A 23,842-nucleotide genomic window follows, 5' to 3' on the forward strand; every position below is an offset into this window, starting at 1 on the left:
GACTCATACACATACACACACACACACACATACATACACATACTCCTTCCGTTCCTTCTCCCATTAACCAAACAGTTGTCAGTGGTAAAACAACATCTCTACTTTATGCCTCCATACACACACACACACACACACACACACACACACACAGACACAGTCACATTTCTCACCCAGTCTTTCTCTGTCAGTCTCCGAAGGGGACACTCATAAAAGCCATTATAACTCATAACACAGTAAGCCATCATGAAAGCAACAAACAATTTACTGCTCTCTCTAAAACTCAGCATTAAGTCAGCAAGTTGCCTCAGATACAAAACACAAACTGTTAAGCAGTGATGTGTGTCTGAAACTAGCCCTGCAATGTCAGACCGAAGGCTGTAATACTGTGGCTTCATGCATGCAGCTGGGACAGGAATCACCGATGAGTCCAACCAGAGGTCATCCTAAGAATGTCCATGACCTAAAGTCTACAAAAAAGACTGCTCTGTTTGTGAATGATTGATTTAGCATAATAGCTTCACTTGCAAATTATTTTTAAGATGTTCAAAAATAGTAAATATTAATTTAGGGATTAGGGAGGTAACATTGCTGAAATATTTGTCTCATTTGAAAAATCCTAAATTGCATCTCTTTAATGTGTCTTTTTCTCAGCAATGATATTTAACATACTTTTTCTTAAGTCTTCTGCTTTTCAGATTTTCATCTCCCAAAAAATGACTCAAGTATTCTCAAATAATAAAATCCAGCTAATCCCAAACAGCATACAGCATACAGTACCACCTGCATTCCTTGCTGAGGTCAGCCTCAGAAATCATACATTTGTTCAATGTAGACTCAGCGGTTATTTTAACAGTCACTGCATTTTATTTTGCAGTTTAGCTCAATGTACATACAGTACACACCTCAACACAAGCAGCATGAATGATGTGTCGCCATTAGTATCCACTCACTCTGTCAATGCAGAATATCATGCAATGTCTCTAATCTGGAGAATTCACCAAAATTAGCTTAATTTATTGATGTTTATGATCTTCATATAGCTCATATTCCAAACTCATATGACTTTTTTCTTCCATTTTAGAAAATATACCATTTGTTTCTCCATGCAAGTACACATAATGGGGATTGAAGCCTTAAAAATGATGCAAATGCACCTTAAGCATATCATAAAATTAGTCAATATGATATTCATAAGCCACCTGAATTAAAACAATATCATTGTGTGAGAAACAAGCTGAAATTTAAATCTTTATTCCGTGATAATTAACCTGTTCATTAAAATCACTTCACTGAATCAAGTTCTGGATCAGTCCTGTTTATGAACAAATCACTATTTTGTGAACTAGATTTACAGATTCACTGAAAAGATGCTTGTGATATATTGGTGCTTCTCTAATGAATGCAGTTTTTTGGCTTAACTATTCTTTTAACTCTCCCCCATATATTCAGCCTGAGATCTCCAGTAATGAGGCTGGACAGGCCTGGCGTTCAACATGGTAGTGCTTTGTCATAACAGTGCTGTTGGTAGTTTCACATGGATAATAAATGGTCCCATGCTCTGTGCCAAAGGGCCCCTCATGCCAGCCAGGGTTCTTGTTTGGGAATCATTTTATCTGCTCTATTAGCTGATCTCACAGATTGATTAAGTGCATAAAAATGAAGTATAAAATCACACCGCAGTAAAAAGATGAGAGATGACTTCACAGAGACTGTGTTTGTCTATACATCCCACAGCTGTAACAGTATATTTTAGAGAGAGATGTCTCTCCATACAGAAGTAGAAGTCTCAAACAAAGTGGATAGGAACCCATGTGCTGTCCACAAAAGTGCAGGGAGAAAACCGCATGCTGGGAAACTCATTCAAATATTGATGAAGTCTGTGAGAGCTGGTTTGATGTCTGCATATACTATATGGGAAACCCAGGGCTTTCTGCGCTTCTGCACTCTGTACAGATTGTAACTTGGCTTTGTTTCTGAGGTTCTTTGTGTAATAGTATAAGAACTGAATCTGAACTGAAAATTCACATTTGAGTTGAATCAAATGTCCTTACTCTTCTTAAATCTTTCCAGTAGTTTATATAATTCCATGCAGACAGAGGCAGAGTGTGAGGATGGAGAGGTTGGCTCATTGATTGAGAGCATGGATGGATGTTTGCAGACAGAGGCATTGTGTTTGCGTCATTGCTTACGACACACACACACACACACACACACACACACACACACACACACACACACACACACACACACACACACACACACACACACACACACACACACAGTTTAAGGAATAGTTCACCCAAAAATGTTTGTAATCATTTGTAATCATTTATGTCCACCCTTATTTTGTTCCAAACCTGTATGAGTTTCTTTCTTATGTTGAACACAAAAGAAGATGAAGAATGCTGGTAATCAAAGTCTACATTTGACCAAAAGGTTTTTATTTTTTTTTCATTTGACCAAAAGGTGGTGCTGTGTGCAAACTGCTCTGCTGCACAGGTTCATAGTAGCAACAACAGTTATTAAAGTTTTTTTGAGTATAATAAAGGGCCTTGAATATAGCTGAAATCAATACAACAATAAAATGGTAAGAAATGGGCTAAATGACAAGTTCATAATTCCATTATTGTAACTTATAAGATACAATCAATTAACATTTTTTTTAATTATTAAAATAATATTTTTAAAAAATAAAATAATCAAAAAGTTGAATACTTGATATACTAAAAAACATTTTACAAAAATGTGTGTACATTTCAATTAATGACAAAGAAACAGCATGTAAAACATTGAATTAAATGTGAAATTTTTAACTATTTTCTTGTAAAATAAATGCAGATAAACCAAAGATTACTGACAAGTTAAAAAAAAAAATGTAGTGTAGTTTTGTTGTTGTCTGAACAACAACAACAACAATTAACTTGAAAATATATAACTGTAGATGGCCCAGGATGGTAGTGAAGAGAATGGCAGTTGTTGTGTTCCTGTGGTCTGTAGTTACAAGATGTGTGTGAAACAGCCTTAATGGGTATGACATATTCTAAACTGGTATCCTGGCGTTCTGTACCCTGTCAGTGAAGGTTACCCAAATGCCAGACAGACACAAGTGAGGGCACTGGTTGTAACTCTCTGTCTCTCTCTCTCTCTCTCTCTCTCTCTCTCTCTCTCTCTCTCTGCTGCTAATCACTGCCATCTCCATAGCCACCTGCTTGTCACATTTGTCTGACTGAATGGACCTAATCCTCCAGAAACAGAAGACAGATTCAATGAAGCAAAAGATATATTAACAGCTTTGGAAATTGGACTACAAATAATATTTTGGATTTGTGTTGAAAACATAATTTAAAAAAATGTTTAAACAAAATGATGATTAATTCATTTTTAAGTCAGATTATTCATTTGGCATGACGGGAATGAATCTCCTTAGCTATGTTATCAATTAAACTATATTTGCTCACTTTTACTAAATAGAGCATATCTTCATTTCTAATTTATATTTTTTGCATTGAAATGTAAAAAACATTTTGAAGTGAATTTGCTAAAAAAAAAAAAAGGATGGCATGGGAATTGCTAGTTTTTTATTATTATTATTGTTTTTTATTGATGAAAAGCTAATAATTAATTATAATTACACACACACACACACACACACACACACACACACACACACACACACACACACACACACACACACACACATATATATGGCATATGTAATAAACAAAAATACATTTTAAAAGGTTCTGTGAACAGGTTAATGATTTGTTAAATTATTAAATAATATCAAGTCATACTAAAAATATATAAGCACACTTGTGGCAAACACATTAAGCTCTGGTGGTAAAACTGGAGATGGGGGGTTGAATGTGGTCTGCATCATATGCTGTTATTTCCCCATATTTTACTATTAAATGTACACTCTGTTTTAATAAAAGGGTGAAAAGCTGCCTTCCTAATATTTTTACAGGTTGGAATGTAGGAGTATAGAAAGAGAGAGGAAGTGAGAGAAATGCATGCTTGTTGAGAAGGGGGTATCATGTGACGCTAAACAAGCTGTTAAATATTAGTCATCGGCCTGCCAAAGAGCTTTCAGACAGATTTGGCATGTGTGACGGCAGGATTACACATAGACACGCTTACCAAGAGGACACAGACCTAACACACCTATTCATGCACACCTATATAAAGTGTCTGAACTTGGGCCATGAGTCCTGAAAGCATCTTGAAGCCTCCGGAAATCTTCTGCAAACCAAACTCTTTCTTTATACGCCTTTGTCCTCAGACACATAGGCCAAGATAAGCATAAGCCCCCTGACCTTATGTTTGCTGGCAGCCAACGTGTGTAAATCCCAGTGCAAAAGAGATGCACTTGTGTGACTACTGAGTTGTGTTTCAAAAGAGCTAAGCTAAGTGTCATTTATTTTGAAGATGGGGTGTTTCAGATTTCACTCAAGATTGTCTTGTACTGTAAGATCTCATTAAAATAATTATTCTAATTTCTGATTTCTCTGTTCTTGTATTCACATTCAGTGTGTGGTTGTGACCTGGCCCAAGGTGGTTTCTTCATGAAGAACGGGGAATACCTATGCACACTGGACTACCAGAGGCTTCATGGCACTCGCTGTAATGGCTGTGGAGACTTTGTTGAAGGAGAGGTGGTCACTGCTCTTGGGAAGACTTACCATCCCACATGTTTTGTCTGCACTGTTTGCAAGTAAGAGTTACCCAAAAGCAGGCCCATTTCACATGTTAAAACATATATCATTTATATTTGTATGTTATGGACAATTTTTGCCTTGAACTTGCTAACACAACAAAATATTGTATTTTTAGAAAGATCTTTTTCTTTAAAAAGATCCTAAAGGATAGAAAAGCTCTCGTATCGGAATATTCATCCAGATATTCAGACTAAGTATAATAAATCATTATGGTTGACAACTTTGTTTTGGAAATAACAACTTAAATGTTTGGTAATAGAATGTTATATATATATATATATATATATATATATATATATTAAAAAAAATCTATTTTAATATATTTTAAAATGTAATTTATTCATGTGATGACAAAGCTGAGTTTTCAGCAACTTTTATTCCAGTCTTAAAAAAGTATTAATTTCTTAAAAAAAAAACTTTTACTGACCCCAGGCTTTTAAATGGTAGTGTAAATGCCTAAATGTCTTTGCATCCTTCTTCTGTTGCCAGACGGCCATTTCCCGCTGGTGATCGAGTCACGTTTAATGGAAAAGACTGTCTCTGTCAGCGTTGCATCCAGCCAACTTCCCCGACTCCCAAAGACATCGGCGCCTCTAGTAGTGAGTCCACACTTATTGGTTATGTTTAAATGTCCTACTCAGATTTCAGCTTGCCACAATCATCCCCCTTTTATAGATGTGTTAGATTGTGTAGTTTATGTGTGTGTTGCCAGGTCTTATACTGCTCAGGACTCAAGGTCATTGCTGCGAGTTTGAAGCTCCCTGTCTCTTCATCTGTCATATGTGTCTCCTGTCAAAAAGGCACATGAGGTAGTTGTGTTCTGAACAACTTAAATCCTCATTCATTTAGTGTATGATGCCCAGTTCTTCCTGTTACCATTTTCAATTGTAATTACATTTACAGTACATTGCCGTTACATTTACAGTTGGCAATTGTATGACGCCTAGTGTTCTAAAATCAGAACATTTTTAAAAGTGCACTCCAGCCTTTATTAGCAATGTTCTAAAAGCCAGTCAAAATACATTTGAAACCCTTAACAACTGCCACAAACACCTTAGGCAAGTACGAAGCATTGTGCTTATACCAGTCAGAATACAAGTGCTGTACATTATCAACCACATAGGAATGCCTTGGCACCCATCCACAGCACCCAAAATCCATGATGGATTTTACACAGGCGAGTATTTATTCTGAAATATCGTTGTAATAAGGATCCCTGCTTCATTTCAGACTCCTCTAGGGTTACTTAAGTTGACAGGATGCTTAGACCAATTCCTGTGCTGTCAACCAGGGAAAAGCTGATCTCCTTATAAATGTTTCTCTCTTTGATTTTTCTCCCTCTTTTATCTCACTTTGAGGAAGTTCTTCATCCTCCTCCGGTAGATTAGGGGTCCTCTTGGTGTAATTTAAGCTGCGGGGCCCCAGGAGTCAAGCAGACAGGCACAGAGAATGAGAGAGGCTCAGAGCCAATGAAAAGCTCAGCACACTCCTGTGCCTGCTGGTTGTCCCATTCTCTCTCACTCGCTTTCTCTGGCCTTCCGCTTTCTGATAAATTCTGATAAAGTCAGGTCTCCGCATGTGTAGAATGTGCCGATTTCCTGAGGTTTGGGATTTCCTTATTATAGTAAATTGCGCTAGTCATTAAACTCAAATTGTCATAATGCAGGGAATCATTGTTACATAATAACATCAGGTGATGGACAATTACAGGAGCAATTTAGCAATGAATAGCTGCTGTGTTGCAGAGGAGAGAATTAATGTAATTCTAAGCATTGCATCATGGCATTGCGTTGATTGAAAAAACATTGTGTAGACCATGTATCAGTGGAGTCTGACTGTTTTTACTTGGATGGAAAAAAGGTGTGGGACACACACACACACACATAACTGTTCAAAAATAAGATTTAATACTTTTATACAAGACCATATATAAAAAAGCAACAATGTCATAAATGATTTCAGGTAAATGCTGTTTTTTTAACTCTCTATTCATCAAAAATATTACGCAGAACAACTGTTTTCAGCACTGATAATAAGTTACTTGAGCACCAAATCGTAATATAAGAATGATTTTTGCAGGATCACGTGACACCGAAGACTAAAGTAATGAAGATTTGCATAAAATAAAGTCAATTTCAAAAATAAATTTGAATTCAAATAAATTAAATTAAAATAATATTTCATAATAATTATGTTTTTACTATAATTTTGTATGTAATAAATGCAGCTTAGGTGAACAGCAGAGACTTCTTTTAGAATCATTTAAAAATCTTTTGAACAAAATATAATAAAGTATAATTAGTATGCTACAAGTGTTTCTAGACATCACAGCATTCTAATGTACAGTATGAAAGATTTATATTCATTTTGAGATATGCTAAATATTACATTTGTACCATGTTAACTTTAAATGAGTGTTACATAACAACAAAGGTAATCCTAATGTAAAAAGGGGAGAATGAGCATGCACAATGAAATATTTGCAGATGTGTTTGCACTATTTTAGTTATAATCATGAATTTTATTTTAATGTGTCTGTCTTGCTTTCCTGTTTTTCTTTCTTTTTATCTTTCTCCTCTTCTCCTATATGTGCAAGCATCCGTACTTACACACACAGACAGGAACTTAAAGAGCCCTCCTTAATATCTCTTTGTGTCATGCTTGGCTGAATATTTGTCATTCACGAGCCCCACTCGAGGCTGATAAAAGTCTTGAAAGTGTGTTTTTTTTTTTTTTTGGAAGGTGCTGATTGTTTCGAGCCATGATAATGCTGCTTTAGCAAACCCCACAAAGCTTTTATAGGATGACACTTCTAAAAACCTGCACTGAGTCTGATACTTATATAAACCTTATGACAGGTGGATTGAATGCAGGTCTCTTTGAAACTCACACACACACAGTGGGTCTCTAGCACACACACAGTGCAGGCAGAGGTTGAGAAGGCTTAAATGATGCATTAGAGCACTAGATGCAGAGCGGTGCATTATATACTCTCCTCACTGTCAGTGGTTACCATCGTGCCTCAAGCAACATCAGCAGCGTCTGGGACCTCCCCACCCATCCGCATCCATCCCTGCTTTTTAAAAAAGCTTTTGGGATTTCAGCCAAGGAACATAAATAGAAGATGACAACCATGAGCTATTTTTATCCCTCAGCCTTTTACACACATTACACAAGTATTAACTAAATTCCTTCGCATTCCTCCAGGAAGAAGCTCCATCTTATTGAGGGAGGATGCTCGCCTTTTTTAGAAATGGTGCTGTAGGCCCTTATTCAGTCTGTCATGCAATATAATGATGATTCACTATTGATCGCTGCAGTAATTTTATGGATACAATGTGCTTTGCTTGAAATTACTTCTGAGAGCCTGAATAATCAGTGCTGTGTGTTGTAGATCAACAGGCCTTTCAAAAACGAAAGGAGTTTTTTTTAGTTGACACTGACATCTAGTGGAGAGAATTGTTTGTGCACAAGTGACCCCAAAAACGTAAAAAAAAATATATGCAATTGCACTGTATCTGAATATGCCTGCCCTACTGTGTATCATCGATATTGCTCACTAAAACTGTTTAAAACAGTTTTCGGTAATTGAAATAAAGCTGAAATAAAATATGAATTTTACATGAGAAACTTATACTTAAAAAACGGAACAAAAAAGAGACCGAAAAGTACTGAAATTAGCTAAAACTAAAATAAAAATAATCGAAAGCTACACAGCTTTAATCATTTTTATTAAAAATTATTTTAAAATAATAATATTTAAAAATGATTTAAAAAATGACAAGCATATAACCTATTTACAAAATATAGGCCTATATAAAATTTCAAAATATTAAAATTAAATCTATTTTAAAAATCAATAAATTCTATAATAGTATGTAAATAATACTAAAATCACACTGCTATGCATTATAGGAAAAGCGCTAAATTAAATATTTTGTGAATTGCAATTGCAAATCTTGTCATGGCTAATGGCTGATAAACTAAATATTTTTGGCTATAAAAAACGACTTCCTGTTTCTCATTAGCATGTCAAAATGTCATGTAGTCTGTAAATGTCATTTTCAGGCTGCTATTAGTATCCACTATGTGTGTGTGATGGTCTGCATCTGTGTGTGTTTTCTTGCAGACTGTGCAGGATGTGGCAGGGATATAAAGAACGGTCAGGCTCTTCTGGCCTTGGACAGCCAGTGGCACCTCGGCTGTTTCAAGTGCAAGGCCTGTGGGAAAGTGCTGAGCGGGGAGTACATCAGCAAGTGAGCTATGCCTTAATTATTTTTTATCTCTTGCCATCTCGTGCGTCCCGCTTTCTCTCTACAATTCCCCATCTCGTATCTGTCCTCTTTTCTTATAGCATTCAATTTTTGCTCTTATCCTGGATTCATTGAGGTGAAGTAGAATAGAGTAAAAACATAAATCTCTCTCCCTGTCCTGCTGTCTTTTTTAAGGGATGGTTCTCCATACTGTGAGAATGACTACCAGATCCATTTTGGCGTGCAGTGTGAGGCCTGTCATCAGTTTATCACAGGGAAAGTTCTGGAGGTGAGTAACCAGTACGTGTATGTAGACTGAACCTCTTGGCTCTTTCTAATACCATTGAGCTGCCTGCATGCAGTAGGCAGCTCATTAAGGCATTATAGCTACGCTCCAGATGTGAAGGTGGTTGCAGCATTATTATATTGCCTTTTTAAATATAAAAGGTAGAATGAACAATCTAATCCCTTAATAATGCACTAAGGATAAAGCAAGAGAACTGTTTACGTTAATCTAATTAGAATTTATTTATTACCAAGACATATTACTATTTTTCGAGTAATATTATTAAAATATTATAATATTATAAAATGCAATGTAATTAAATTAATTTGCAATGAATGTAAATGCAATATACACTGCCATTAAGACATTTGAGGTCAGTAAACTTTTAAAAAAGTAATTTTTTTTTTTTAAGAAATATGTTTATTAAGCAAGAACACAAATAATGATCTCTATAATGTTACAAAAGTTTTCTGTTTCAAATAAATGCTGTTTTTTTACTTTCATTTCATCAAAGAATCCTGTTTTTTATTATTGTTTTTATCATGGTTTCCACAACAATATTAAACATAATAATAAGAAATGTTTCCTGAGCACCAAATCAGCGTATTAAAATCATTTCTGAAGGATCTTGTGACACTGAAGACTTGAGTAATGAAAATTTAGCTTTGCCATCACAGGAATAAATTAGATTTTGAAATATATTGAAGTAAAAAACTGTACTAAAATTGTACGAAGTATTTGACAATATTACTGATTTAACCAACCCCAAACTTTTTAAAGGAAGTGTATTTTTTCAACGTAGGTAAAGTTTAATTTTGCATTTGTTATGTATTTAATTAACAGTTAAATTAACAGTTAATTAAGAGAAATAAAAATGACAGATTGTTGCCCTACAATAATATAAACATGAACACATGCCATCAAATTAATATAGGTAGTAATTTGATAAGAAACCTTTAAGTTGAGATTGAAATCACTGACTTTTGTTAGCAACAAAATATCTTATCCTGACAAATTTGAGCACAGTTTAAAACATTGTTGAGTTTTCTTATGATTAAACTATTTTCTCAGAAGAAAAAACTGAGAAGCAGGAGACCTACAGTAATTTGTTCTCAATTTAGTCGCATTGGTTTCTAGAATACACATTTGAGATATCCCTGAGATCTCTATTGTGAGTTTTCCTGCTTATGGAAATTAAAAATGGTCTCTTGTGGATTTGCAGTGTTTTATAGTCATGTCAGTATGTGTCAGCATTCCAGATTCTTACACTTCCGCTCCCACTAAACATCTGGATCCCCTAAGAGTGGAGTCATTAGTCTGACCCATGTCCACACACACACATCTCAACATCCAACAACATGGCTGAACTTACATCATTGCTCCATTCATCAAACATTTTAGAACTGACACCAGCCCAATGGGAATAGAGCAAAGCAGTGCCGTTGGGTGGATTCCAAGGTCCCGCCTAGCTATTGTACACGGGACGGCCCCTTTAAGGCCGGGCCCCTCTGATAGGGTGGGAGAACGGTGAGATAGAAAGGGGGGAATTTAGGAAAATTCTCAAGAAAAGTCAAAGGCAAAACGTGCGGGACTGAAGAAAAACATAGGAGTTCTCTCGAACAAGAGAGTGCAAGTGACAAAAGTGATTTAACTGCAAAGTCGCAGGGCTGGGGTGCCACACGAGCAGCCTGCCAAAGGTAATGTTTCTAATAGTTTCAATAGAGGTGGTTTCTCATTTTTTTATTTTAAAGCACTTGACAAACATGTTTGTTATTTATGTCACAATGTGTGTTCTGTTCTGTTTTTGGAGCAACTTGTAATATAAGCATGCAGATGGTGTTTATCAGCAGAGTGTAAATACTTCAGTGCTTTTTCTTTGCTGTTTGGGTGATCATGGTCAAGCTTTGTCATCCTGATTAAGCTGACCTGTTAACAGTCTATTAGTTTTCAGTGCTTTCTCATACACAGTCTGTTTGCACTTACAGTATACACTCCAGTAGAATAGTTGTGTTTATGGGGATCTGTGCAGCCACAGATGGTGGAAAGGAAGTGTGCTGGAATCTTATGCATGTGTGAGCGCCTAAGATCAAAACCAGCTCTCTGTCTATATAAATCCAAGCCGATATGTATAGAATCTCAATGTAATGTTGAGAGCAACAGATGCCGCCAGTCTGCAGATGGCATTGCGCCCGTGCCAAGGAGGCCATTCAGATTTGATGAGGGATGAATAGTGCTTATAAACATTGCTGTGGAACTCTTAGGTTTGGTTAGGCCTACAATTAAGACTTTGCAGTTAGCAGTTTGTGTTCTGTGTGCTATTAAACATTTATGTTGGGTACAGATGCTCACACATGCTATTTTGTTCTGAGTAAGCTTGATTACTCTGGGCTGTCAGCTTCTATATGTCAACCGTGGATAAGTTATTTAACTGCAATGACGTTTCACTCCCATTAAACCTCTCCAATAAGTGTCTAATGAGGCTATCCAGAAATGACAAGTCTGCCGCACCAGCTGGCCCTGCATTATCTCACCACACACACACACACACACATCCATATCCAGAATATACCAGACACCCGGAGGGAAATTGCTCAAAGCCAGGTTGTTCTTTTGAAGGTCACAAGACCTAAATAGTAACTTTATCTTATATATTCCCCTCAAAACTTATTCTTGAAGAATGCAAATGAGAAAATAGCTGACAGAGTAAGACTACAGAGCTATAAAATTAATATGGATGGCATAGCTCACATAATTTGGCTTCAGAAGAATTTTACGACTTTTTGAGTGCAGTCTTTCAAACATTCAAAAGTTTGGGGTCAGTAAAAAAAATGTTTGGTAACACTTTAGTTTAGGGACCAATTCTCACTATTAATTAGTTGCCTATTAGCATGCCTATTATTAACAAAATGGTTGTTTATTAGTGCTTATAAAGCATTTATTCTACATGACCATATTCCACATTCCTAATACCTTAATTTATCAACTGCCTTACTAAATATTAAGAAGAAGCAAATTATGAGTTTACTGAGTGAGAATTGAACCTTAAAATAAATTGTGACCAACTGTTTCAGCAAAGATGCATTATATTCATCAAAAGTGACAGTAAAGACAGTAAAATCTATTTTAAATAAATGTTGTTCTTTTAAACCTTCTACTCAATAAATAATCTTGAAAGAAATGTAGTACATTTTCAAAAAAAATATTAAGCAGCAAAACTGTTTTCAACATTGTTGATAAAAAAAATGTTAATTGAGCACCAAATCAGCACATTAAAATAATTTCTGAGTAATGGCTCTCGTAATTCAGAACTTTAATATCATGTGCATGGGACCAGCAGCATCCAAAACAATAGTCATCTATCCAAGTACTTTCTGGGGTTTTTTCTCTCTTACATTTTTTGTTTCCCAGTCGTCATTCCTGCTTGCTGTTTTCTCTTCATCCCGGTCTCCCTCCCTCTCTCTGGCTCTGTCTTCTGTCCACACCCCTCCATCTGGGCTGAAGCAGAGGCATGGACTGTTCTTGGCCCCTTTATTCAGAGTTCACTGCTCTGTTTTCTGTGTTGGCTTCTTGTGATGCAATAGGAAATGACTGCTAGTCGTCTGTCTCAGACAGAGCGCTACACAGAGAGGTAGAACATGTTGTCACTCTGGTTTGTTTACTGGAAAACTGTTACATGGTCTTGTTGCCATGGCGATGAGGCCCGGGAGCCGAGGGGTCACATCTGTGTGAAATCATGCGTTTCAGCTGCATTGCCTCATAGTTCAAAACAGCAGAGGACCATGGGATGTTTCCCCTGCAGAGGAGCCAAATGGGCAACTCCCTCCTCAACACTCAGAGCTCCAGCTGATAGAGGAACAACAAAACAATTGAATTATGTGCCTGTATGAGAGAGATGAGATGAAGAGGGGTTTAGTGGGCTAGCTCCTGTGAATGTATGATATGAAAAGATTTTGAAAGAGAAAAAGAGCAAATAAAGAGAATAATTTGTTATATATTTAAAGTACTGAGTCAGGTGTCAACAGAGTTGCTATGACTTTTGTAGTTCATTACAGCTCTTGTGGAGTAGAAAAATTATCAATGAGTGACAAAGTTCAGTCTGTTTTTCATGCAAAACTATCATTTTGCAAGACTCAAAGTATGGGCTACTTTTATGATACTGTTTTTTGTCATTTTAGCAGCTCCAGCCCCATTTAATTCAATTAAAAAGAAAGTTAAGAATATTCTAATATATATATACTATATATATATATATATATATATATATATATATATATATATATATATATATATATATATATATATATATATATATATATATATATATATATATATATATATTTGTGTTCCAAAGTCATACAGGTTTGGAATACTATGAGGTTCAGTACAGTAAACAATGACAGAAAAATATGCTTTTAAGAAGTAACAAAAACAATACAGAAGGAGAGAAAAATTAACAGATAAAGGGTACAAATCAAAAAGAAGAAAAAGGGAAGTAAGACAAAGTGTTGCCTCAAGAAAAAGAGTTTTAAAGAGGTTTTGAAGGAGAGAGAGATGTCAGAACTGCAGGGCTCATCAGTATTCCCAGAGCGGACTGAAAGCTGCAGAATGATGAAATAGTACTGCAGATGACTTCCAGCTGTGGGCTACATGACCTAGAGTGATGATACATACATACAAAACCATATGAATATTATGTGGAATGTACTGCACCTTTAGCAATGACTGGTATGCTACACTAACGTTCAAAAGTTTGCAGTCAGTAAGATGTTTTTGAAAAAAGTCTCATGCTCACCAAGGCTGCATTTGCAATGACTGGTATGCTACACTAACGTTCAAATATTGATCAAAAAAAGGAGTATTGTGAAATAGTGTTAACTATTTTCTATTTTAATATATTTGTAATAAAAAATATTTCAATGGGTAATATGGTTTTTTTTGTTTTTGTGTGGTGGGGTCTGCTGATCTTAACAGAGGTTCATTCATGATTATGGAGTGATGAGAGCAAAATACAAAGAATGAAGGAAAGAGGAGAGAAAGAGCCTTTTTTTAGAAGAAGTGAAGTGCAATGAAGTGACAGCACACCTGCTCTGTCCCCCACCGACTTTTAGGCTTTGTGACAGATGTTAAGGAATTTCAGTATGTTTTGTCCAGTGTCTCCCTGGAATGTTTTTTCTTGTGTTTCTTATGAATCATGTTGACCTCTGAATGTTGACCTTTGCCCCTTACAGGCAGGAGATAAGCACTACCATCCAAGCTGTGCACGATGCAGCCGATGCAATCAAATGTTCACGGAGGGAGAGGAGATGTACTTACAGGGTGAGCACAACATTTTAATGATACCATTAATACAGAGGATTGAAGCATTGCTCTTACTTTCCACAATAAGGCTGAAACTAATGAAACTAACTTAGTTGACATGTCTAAAAATAGAGAATTTTCTAATTTTAGAAATCAGATGAATTAATAAATAAAATAAAATAAAATTGAACAATAGTTATTGATAAATTTTACTTCTCATAAATTTAAATATTTATTTGGTCATTTTTCTTACGATAACTTTGGTAACAGGGTTGAAGTTCAAATTACAAGTTATTTAACAGGGTTGAAATGTTTTCTTTTCAGTATGTTGTTCATGGATATTGCAATTTTTGTAACCATGTTACTATAGTTTTGGACATGTCTAAATTCAGGTGGTTTCATTGTTTTAGCAAAATAATAAAATAAAATGTTGTTGAAAAAATGTTGTGAAAGAATTCTGATGTAAACACCCATATTTGATCTTAATTTCTCTCTCTCTTTCTCTCTCTCTCAGGTTCTACAGTATGGCATCCAGACTGTAAGAACAACAGTAGAGTGGAAGAGAAGTACAGAGTGAGTATCTATCCATCTAAACACTTACTGTCAAGTTAATCAGCCCAGTCTCTCTGTCTAAAAGAGAAAACTTTGCTAAGCTCCTCCCTCACAGTATTCCCAGTAACAACAGTCTACAATGCTCACATTCTTCAAAGCGCTTTTAAAACCTCCTTCAGTGGCTCCAAAGTTAAAATGAGGTCTCAGGTGCTCTAGCTGAAAAGAGAATGTATGTGTGTGTTTGTCAGTGAGTATTTTGTCCATTCTGTTGTGATTCTTCTCCTTAGGCAGCTTGGCAACATCCTAAAGGAAAACCCAGTCCGTTTGATATCTTTTACCCTCAGTCTCAGATTCAGAGCCGGGGCCCAGGTGGCTCTCGGCTGGGCCGGCGTCCCCTGGGCAGTCGTGAGGTTTGCAGTCTTCTGCTCTGCACTGCCTCCAAATTGCAATGCTTCCGGCTAACTCAACTTTCTCAGAGAGTCCTGCTTTACTTTGAAGCAAGACTGAACTGCTGTGTGTTGTTTTTAGCTTCATTTTAGTTAACTTACGTCCCCCACAGCAAGACTGAATATGCTTGCTTTCTCCTCCTGCAAGTTAGGTCATGATCCCCATAGAAATGTTTCTAAATTCACAAAAAAAAAAAAACCTTTTGTCCCACAAAATCAGGATCTGCCTGCATGCATAATATAGCAAGCAAGGCTGCGAGTAGGTGACTATGGATGTAGTGCTTGAGTTACATGACTGCTGGCTAAGGTGGATAATTCAAGTGTTTTGTTGAGTGTGATGCCATATCCTCTGATGCCTTTTCCTTCACAGCCCCTTCCACCCTCAGTAACATCTCTGCACCAATCAGAAAGGCAGGTACTGTATTCTGCTTCTGGCAGCAGACTGAGGAACCCAGAGTGTGTTTTGCGGCTCTTGCCTTTGCAGTCACCCACCAGCAGAGGGCTTTCCCCCCTCGCCAACTTCCCCATAACAGCCTGTGTGTGAACCATTACGCTTTTCACCACTGCAGGCATGTGGCTCAAGCCCTTCCAGCGCTCCATTCACCATTACAGGAATGACGGTTCTTTGACTCTTCATGCAGAACCATCTCTAACAGAAATGGCCTCACATACAGAATAAGTCGTGCAATTTGGGTGTTTTTGGTGACGTTTGACCAAGAGTCATATTTGAGGGATTGGCTGCACTGGCTGCATATTGTATGACATGATATGAAAGAGAATGCATCTTTGGAAGGCTTGCATTGGATTATGAGGCAATAGGAGCTGTGGCTTTCTAATTTGTACTGAAATGAAAACCTAAGAATATGCCTCCCTCCTTCACCCAAAAATCACAATTTTGTCATCATTTACTCTCATCATTCATCCTCATGTCTTTAAAACCTGTATGACTTCCCTTATGAAAAATTGTGTTTAGTTAGACTGAACATGCATGTGTACTGTAAATGTACTTCAAATCCTAAAAGTGCATTTTTTAAAAGTTTTACTTATGGTCTTTAGGTTTTAATAATCTTTTATTAATTTAAGTGATGTAATGAAATGAGTTTAGCAATAATGTGTGTCAGTAAATTCAGAAGTATTTTTTAAATATGGAAGAAACTATGTAAGAAATTAGAAGTAATTCTGAAATGACATAAAGATATACTTAATATTCAAAAGTACATTTAAACTATAATTGCAATTATCATGCTTAAATTTCAGTATGTTCCACAAAAAAAAAAAAAAAAAAAAAAAAACTATTGTATTGCTTTGGAAGACTTGAATGTAGTGCATGATTTACTTTATGATGTACCTCTTTTGTAGCTTGAAAGGCCCGGTTTCCATTCACTTCCATTTTATGAAAAAGAGCATTCTTTAAACCTTCTGCTTTTCTTTTTCTTTGAAAAACTAAAGTCATATAGATTTGGAATGACATGCGAATAAGTAACTGTTGACAAAAAGTTCATTTATAGCTCGGCCACCCCCTTAAGCTTTCCCCTGGCATCTATTAGTGTGTTTAGGAATATGTGTGTGCATTATTTTCAGCTTATTGCTAACACAACATCTCGTTCTCCCGCAGCCCACGAGGTCATCGTCTGAGAGTATCTGTTCGAGACCTGGCTCGAGCATCCCTGGATCTCCAGGTCATACCATCTATGTGAGTCCCAATCATCGGCGCCCCCAATCGTTTCCCGAGTCTGTCAGATCTTACCACTCAGTCCACAATGGATTCTGATGCTGGTACACTCCAGGGTCAATGTAAAAAAAAAACATGCAGGAAAAGCACAGGAGTTTGCTTCAATCTCTCTCCACTCTTTGCCTTTGCCTTGTATTTGATATCTGTAGCATCATTTCAGCATGTAACCGAATTTAGAGAATCATTTACAATAACACTGTTAAGCGAATGTTAAGCCAGGTAGCTTTTCTCATAAGCATGCCTCCAAAAACAATCGTTCATCTTTCCAAATAAGTGTACGTTCACTCTGTGTGATGAGCTTTGTGACAGCTGTAGCTTTGGTCGGATGTGATGTGGATGACCTTTGACCTGTGCCCTGACCTCTTCCTCATCAACACCTTTTCTCCCTGTGTTTCTCCACCTATGTGTCCTCTCCCTCCCCTGTGTCCCTCATCCTCTCCTTCCTCCAGGCAAAAGTAGACAATGAGATTATTGATTACAAGGACCTAGCAGCCATCCCCAGAGTCAAGGCCATTTATGATATAGAGCGTCCAGACATGATATCCTATGAGTCTCTCCATTCCACCTCTTCCACCCTGGAAAGACAAGGAAGGCACAGCCCTGGAGAGGTAACACGAATTGTAAACTTTTAGTGTCTTTCTAATAAACAAACAATGTGCTATTATGACCTAATATGATATATATAGCCACTGTATGGCTGTCTAGGCATTATGATGTCACAGATTTATGCTTATATATTTATTTATTCTCATTTTTTTTGGATAGGTGTGGCTTTCATAAAAAGCACACTTTTGCTCTTTTACCTCAAATCAGACAGTGCACCTGCCTACAATTATGTGAACAGCCATACTCTATACATTTAACATCCTTGTATGTCAGTTTGGAGATCTGGACAGTCTAGTCTAGTGGTTCTCAACCTTTTTAACTCTAGGGTCTAACTCATGCCTCCGGCCCCCTTTGGAAGTTTGCTGAGGCCGGGCCCCGGCCCCCTGGTTCAGAACCATTGGTCTAGTCTCCATTACCAAACCAGCACATGGGTTTTGGCCACCTAGTAGCTACCAGACTATCCCTATATAACAGACCCAAACCTGCCAATGCTCCATCTTTGTGATAATACCATCCCATCCCCAGGTCCGTACTCTGTCTCAGTAACCATAAAAGCTCTCTGACCCCATGATCCCATTAGTGTTCCAAAAAACACTATTGGTTGAGGCTCTCGGGCCACAGACAGAGCAGATGTGAGCCAGTGTGTGTATTTGCTCATTTCTCTGTATATGATCATGTACATTGCATGTATTCCTGTCATCACGTTAGCTGTATGTCTATGCATGAAAATGTATGAGAGATGGGTTTTTTTTTTTTTTATTCTCTGTGACTGCTCTTTGGTTCCCTTTGTCTATTAAACATTGTTCTGCTGTACCTGAAAACGCCTGTGCGCCCTCTCTGTGTAGAGACAGCAGTGTCACAGCGCCACCTGGTGACCATAATCAAAATCTCAGTCAATCTGCGGTGATGGAGATGCGTGTTAAAGGGATATTCCCGGGTTTTTTCATCTGCATCTGTTGTTGATTGCCAAAGGCAATAATTTAGACTTGTTTTTGACTGTGTTAAAACAAACAGAAAATGTATTTACAATTACACACTTACAATTGAAGCCTATCGAGCAATGGGCCGGGGGGCAGGGGCCCGGGGGGGAGGGTGGGGGGAAGAATTTCATTTTTAATGTTCTTCAAAGAAATTTTTCAAAAGGGCTACCATTTAACTGTTTTCTGTTATAATATATTAATATATTTTTATAATATATTTTAAAATAATAAATTAAAAATGTTCAGCAGCCATTACTCCAAAATAAATCATTTCTTGTTTTTTTCTAATTTCTTATTGTTGTAAATTTGTGATGGTTGTTATTTTTGTGATAGCTGTTTTATAGGTTCTTTATTGTTATTTTTAATTTACAATGAAAAAGAACAGCAATTATTTGAAATATGATTTTTTTTTTTTTTAATAAAGTAAATACTGGCACATTTGATTAATATAATGCATCCCTGCTGAACAATGGTATGAATTTATTATTTTTTTTTAAATACAAAAATAAATACTAACCACAAATTTTATTTGAATGATGAATAGATATTTCAGTTGGAAAACAAGACCAAAATACTGATTAAACAAAAAGATAAGGAGTTTACTTTTTCAGCCATTCATGACATTAGTTTATGATGTTATAGCAGATATAACTGCACAGAGAGGGTCGGTAAGTGATTTTATCGCACCAGTTTTATCTCAACACTTGAAGTTATACTTTTGAAAGAGAGTAGTAACCAAACAGGCTTCTATTGTAAGTGTGTTACAGTTAACAAAATGATTGTCTGTTCTAATCAAGCTGAAAATGACCAAGAATATTCCTTTAATGCATACCATATTATTGAGTCACCGACAAGTTCATTGAGTAACCAGACTCAACCCCTTTCCTCCCCTACAGCCTGTCAAAGCCTCAGGTGGCAGCCCTCCCAGAGGCAGAGCCACAGTAAGTGTAAGCAGGATAGAAATAAGGCTGCTGACATAACCAATTAGTTTGTGGATCCCCACCCAAACTAATAAGAACACAACTAACATATTCATTTACAAAACCTTACCTAATCAAATAAGCATGAACATCTAATGCCTCTTAAACGTAATATCTCTCATCTCATTGGCTGCTATCTGAACACTCATCTGAATAGCCACTTTAAGTACTTTATATTAGTTTGCTAGTGACAATAACTTTAAGTGTGTACTCAAGAACCCAGTGGAAAACTGAAGAATCTTAAATGCTTCTACATGTGCCATGGCAATGGTGTAGATTCATACTTGATATGATTTTCCCAGAAGACATAGCCTACAGCTGACATCTTTAGCATAACATGAGACAGCATCTAATATTCAAAACGAACACTGCAAGTGCTTTTTTGCGATTACTCTTTCACCTTCATTACATTCATTTAATTTAAAACATCATCCAGTGCATGATGGGTCACAGAAAACACAGCTGTTTCCATGACGCATAACATGATGTTATTTTTAGTGATTTTAATTCTGTGTCCACATTCCCAGACCCTGCCACAAGACCCCTCCTCACTGTCCGCAGAAACAGTAAGTTGTCAGTGACCTCCCTCTGAACGCTGCCACAGCTGAGGCCACAGTTTTCTCTCTCTTAAATGTGCACATCATGAAGATGGCACTGAGCTTCAGCTGACTGTTGAGCACTGGAAGAAGTCCTCTGTTTAATTAATGGCAAATACACAAAAGTGTCATGCTGGAGTGTGTGTTCATGTTTGTAATGTCTGTCTGTCTGTCAGTTTTTTCCCAGCTACAGCTGAGTGAATATCACTAATACACACACAAAACTAAGCTTAAGATTTATTTTTTTTGGGGGGGGGGGGGGTTGTTTGGAGTATTTATTTGTTTAGTTAATTGTTTTTTATGCAAAAGTTTTGGGTCAGAAAAGATGAAATTCATTTAACTTTTATATAGCAAGGATGCATTAAATTGAAATAAATACTGTTCTTTTAAACTTTCTATTCATCAAAGAATCCTGAAGGAAAAAAAAAGGATCACAGTTTCCATAAAAATATTCAACTTTTTACAGCACTAGTAATATGAAATGTTTCTGTACTTCAGCACTAAATCAGTATATTACATTAGAATGATTTCTGAATGATCATGTGACACTGAAGACTAGAGTAATAGCTGCTGAAAATTCAGCATTGCATCACAGGAATAAATCTATTAAAATAGAAAATGGTGATTTTAAATTGTATTTTTAAATTGTAAAAAAGCAAACAAACAAAAAAAAAAAACATTTTTTCAAAGTTAGTTTTTATTGTACTATTGGTCAAATAAATGCAAACCTTTTTTCCCCTTAGAAACATAAAGAAAATCTTATTTTGTGCTTTTGGACATTTTTGAATATTTTTGTGATATTCACTCATCAAACAACTTTGATAATATACAAAGCCACACATTCCTGGAACTTAAAAGCATACACCGCAGTGGCATGATTTAACTTCCTTTTACTAATCGTATTATTTGCTGTTCTAACCAGCTCTGTTGCATACAATCTCCTGTCTACCTTTTAGTAGATTCTGATCCATACTGATCCATGCTTTTTTTTTTTATTCCTGTTCTGTTTCAGTCTCCAAGGACACTGTCTCCCACCCCATCCGCTGAGGTTAGAGGTTGTTTATAATCCTTAGTCTTCTTTATTACTATAGAGCCAATAGTACATGTCCATTAAACCGTGTCTTAAAAAGATAGTCATCCCAAAAATGAAAATTCTGTCATAATTTAGCCAACCTCATTCTTTCTTCTGTGGAACACAAAGATATTTTATGGAATGTTGGTAACCAAACAGTTTAAGTTGAGTTCCATAAGTTGGTCTAAAAATATCAATAGAGACTAAAACTGTTTGGTCACCAACATTATTCAAAATGTCCTAAAAACGTAAAAGATAACAGAATTTTCATTTTTGGCTGGACTGTCCCTTTAATGTATTTAGTAATGTGAATGTGTTTTGCACCTTCCCATATATAATGTAATATGTGCATGTGTATGATAGGGTTGTTATGACATGAGGGTGCGCATCATGCAGAGATCCACCAGTCAGGGCTCCATCGGCTCTCCAGTCTACCACCGCCATAACTACATACCCCCCGTGTCTAAGTCACCCCAGCACTTCCACAGACCAGGTTAGTCAAATGAAATGATCCAAATCCTCCCTCCATAGGATTCCAGTGGAGTGTATGGATGAGCGAGATCTCCTTACAACATTTTGGCCGCTTTCACGTTGCCTTTTCTTGCTTTCCGTTTCCTCCTGAGCTTGTAACCTGCCTCCTTCCTCTGCTCACATGTGCTCCTTCCATCCTCTTTTTTCCTTCATCCTCCTCCTCTGTTCCTCTTCCTCTTCTCTGAGCGGCCGGCAGGAATGCTGAAGCTCTGCTCCTCTTTGCGCTCCAGCGACACGCGCCCTACCTCCCCTTTCCGACATCACTTCCTCCCCCATAACAAAGGTAAGGCCTCTCCACTCCCCGTTGCCCGACCTCTTCGCCTCATTCTCAGTGTCAATATCGTTCCGTAGATGCAAATCCACCCCTTTCTCTGATTCAGGCCTGCTGAAATGTCTTGACTGTGACTTTTAAGCTTGTAAAGCCGTGCTTTTGGCAGCTCTGTTTGAGAAATACACAAGTCCTGGAGTTGAAACGCTTGAATGGCACTCTTATGAGGTCAAGGGCTGCATTTGATCTGTAAATCTAATGCAAGTTGCTAATCCACAGTTTACTAATCACATGTGTGTAATGTCCCTCTGTCCTCTCCACAGATTCTTTCTGCATAGGTATGTCTTGGCTTCATGGCTGTGGTTGACTCAGTGTAGAGCAATTTGGTGCCTGTGGCAGTTCAGAAGCATGCTGGTTCTGTGTATTTGACAGTTAATTAACCAAGAAGTTATATGACAGTCCATTAACCAACTTTTAACCAAGTCACTGTGACATTACTAATGCTCTTATACTAATAACTCTGTTCCAAAACATAGTGAGCTGCCTTGCCCACTTGTATTTTAAAACGCTACATAACCAGTAATTCTGGGTATTATACATTTGCATGTCTGTCTTTTATATAATTTTTGACAATCAAGCATTTCCCCCAAATAATAATAATAATAATAATATTTTTCATTATTATTATTTGCATTATATAATTATTATATAATTGCTATTATAATTTGGGGGATATACTTCATTGCCATGAAAATAGATAATTGAATATCATAAAACTGTAAAGAAATGTTCTCAAAAATAAAACAAAATTAAAAATTTGATCAATTGCATACAACAAATAAATACTACTACAAAAATAATAATAATTATTATTATTATTAACTCAAAATTAAAGTAACACAATAAATAATTAATGTTGTTGTTATTTAATATTTAAATAAGCATAAAAATACAAAGCACATAGTATTACATAAAATAATCCAATTTGAATTACAAGAATTTAAAAAAAAAGAAAGAAAAAATCTGTAAAGTGAGCATTTCTCATTTTTTCCGACCTTTTTGGAATAATGAAGGTCTTTTTAGTGGATTGTGGGATTGCTCTTTCCATTAGGGGTGTATGCAATGTTTCCAAACAGAGTATTTTAAAAGACAACATGCTTACCTTTTGTAACAGCAGGGGAGTGCATGTGGTGTCTTGAAATGCTGTCTATGTTGGCAGCCCACTAGTTTTTGGAACATGTACATGTTGCATGCTTACATTTGTTTCCTCACAGGCAAAAAGTAACCTTTTAAAGGATATTCAGTCATATTTCCATCAGACATAAAGGCTTCCTAACAATGTGAATTTTACATTTATGTTTTATTGTGGTGGTGAATGTTGCCGTGTTCATGACACTGAAGTATTTGCATGCTGCTTTCCTGAGGCATTCCTCTTTTTCCAATCTGTACGTCCTTCAACACCTGTTCTCTTTGTGGGGGGCGACCCACACAGTCCAGTCCGTCTCTCTTGTCACCTCTCTGTTG

General features: G+C 36.6%; 1 protein-coding gene across 40 annotated transcripts in view; it reads left to right on the top strand.

Moving 5' to 3' along the window:
• ablim1b (actin binding LIM protein 1b) overlaps positions 1-23,842 on the top strand; it is a 63,915-nt gene that overhangs the window by 32,722 nt on the left and 7,351 nt on the right. For 11 of the 40 annotated variants that reach the window (XM_042735691.1, XM_042735671.1, XM_042735683.1 and 8 more), the window contains exons 3-18: positions 4,531-4,714; positions 5,208-5,317; positions 8,848-8,974; positions 9,167-9,260; positions 14,486-14,573; positions 15,070-15,128; positions 15,395-15,517; positions 15,924-15,968; positions 17,169-17,246; positions 17,735-17,893; positions 19,768-19,812; positions 20,379-20,417; positions 21,460-21,495; positions 21,883-22,012; positions 22,247-22,333; positions 22,642-22,656. In XM_042735691.1, the coding sequence (XP_042591625.1) occupies positions 4,531-4,714; positions 5,208-5,317; positions 8,848-8,974; positions 9,167-9,260; positions 14,486-14,573; positions 15,070-15,128; positions 15,395-15,517; positions 15,924-15,968; positions 17,169-17,246; positions 17,735-17,893; positions 19,768-19,812; positions 20,379-20,417; positions 21,460-21,495; positions 21,883-22,012; positions 22,247-22,333; positions 22,642-22,656 (1,419 nt within the window). The remainder of the gene's footprint in view (positions 1-4,530; positions 4,715-5,207; positions 5,318-8,847; positions 8,975-9,166; positions 9,261-14,485; positions 14,574-15,069; positions 15,129-15,394; positions 15,518-15,923; positions 15,969-17,168; positions 17,247-17,734; positions 17,894-19,767; positions 19,813-20,378; positions 20,418-21,459; positions 21,496-21,882; positions 22,013-22,246; positions 22,334-22,641; positions 22,657-23,842) is intronic. The other 29 variants (XM_042735676.1, XM_042735689.1, XM_042735685.1 and 26 more) reach the window with 12 other exon arrangements.

This window comes from Cyprinus carpio, chromosome B12 (genome assembly GCF_018340385.1).
Source record: "Cyprinus carpio isolate SPL01 chromosome B12, ASM1834038v1, whole genome shotgun sequence".
Lineage (NCBI taxonomy): Eukaryota > Metazoa > Chordata > Actinopteri > Cypriniformes > Cyprinidae > Cyprinus > Cyprinus carpio.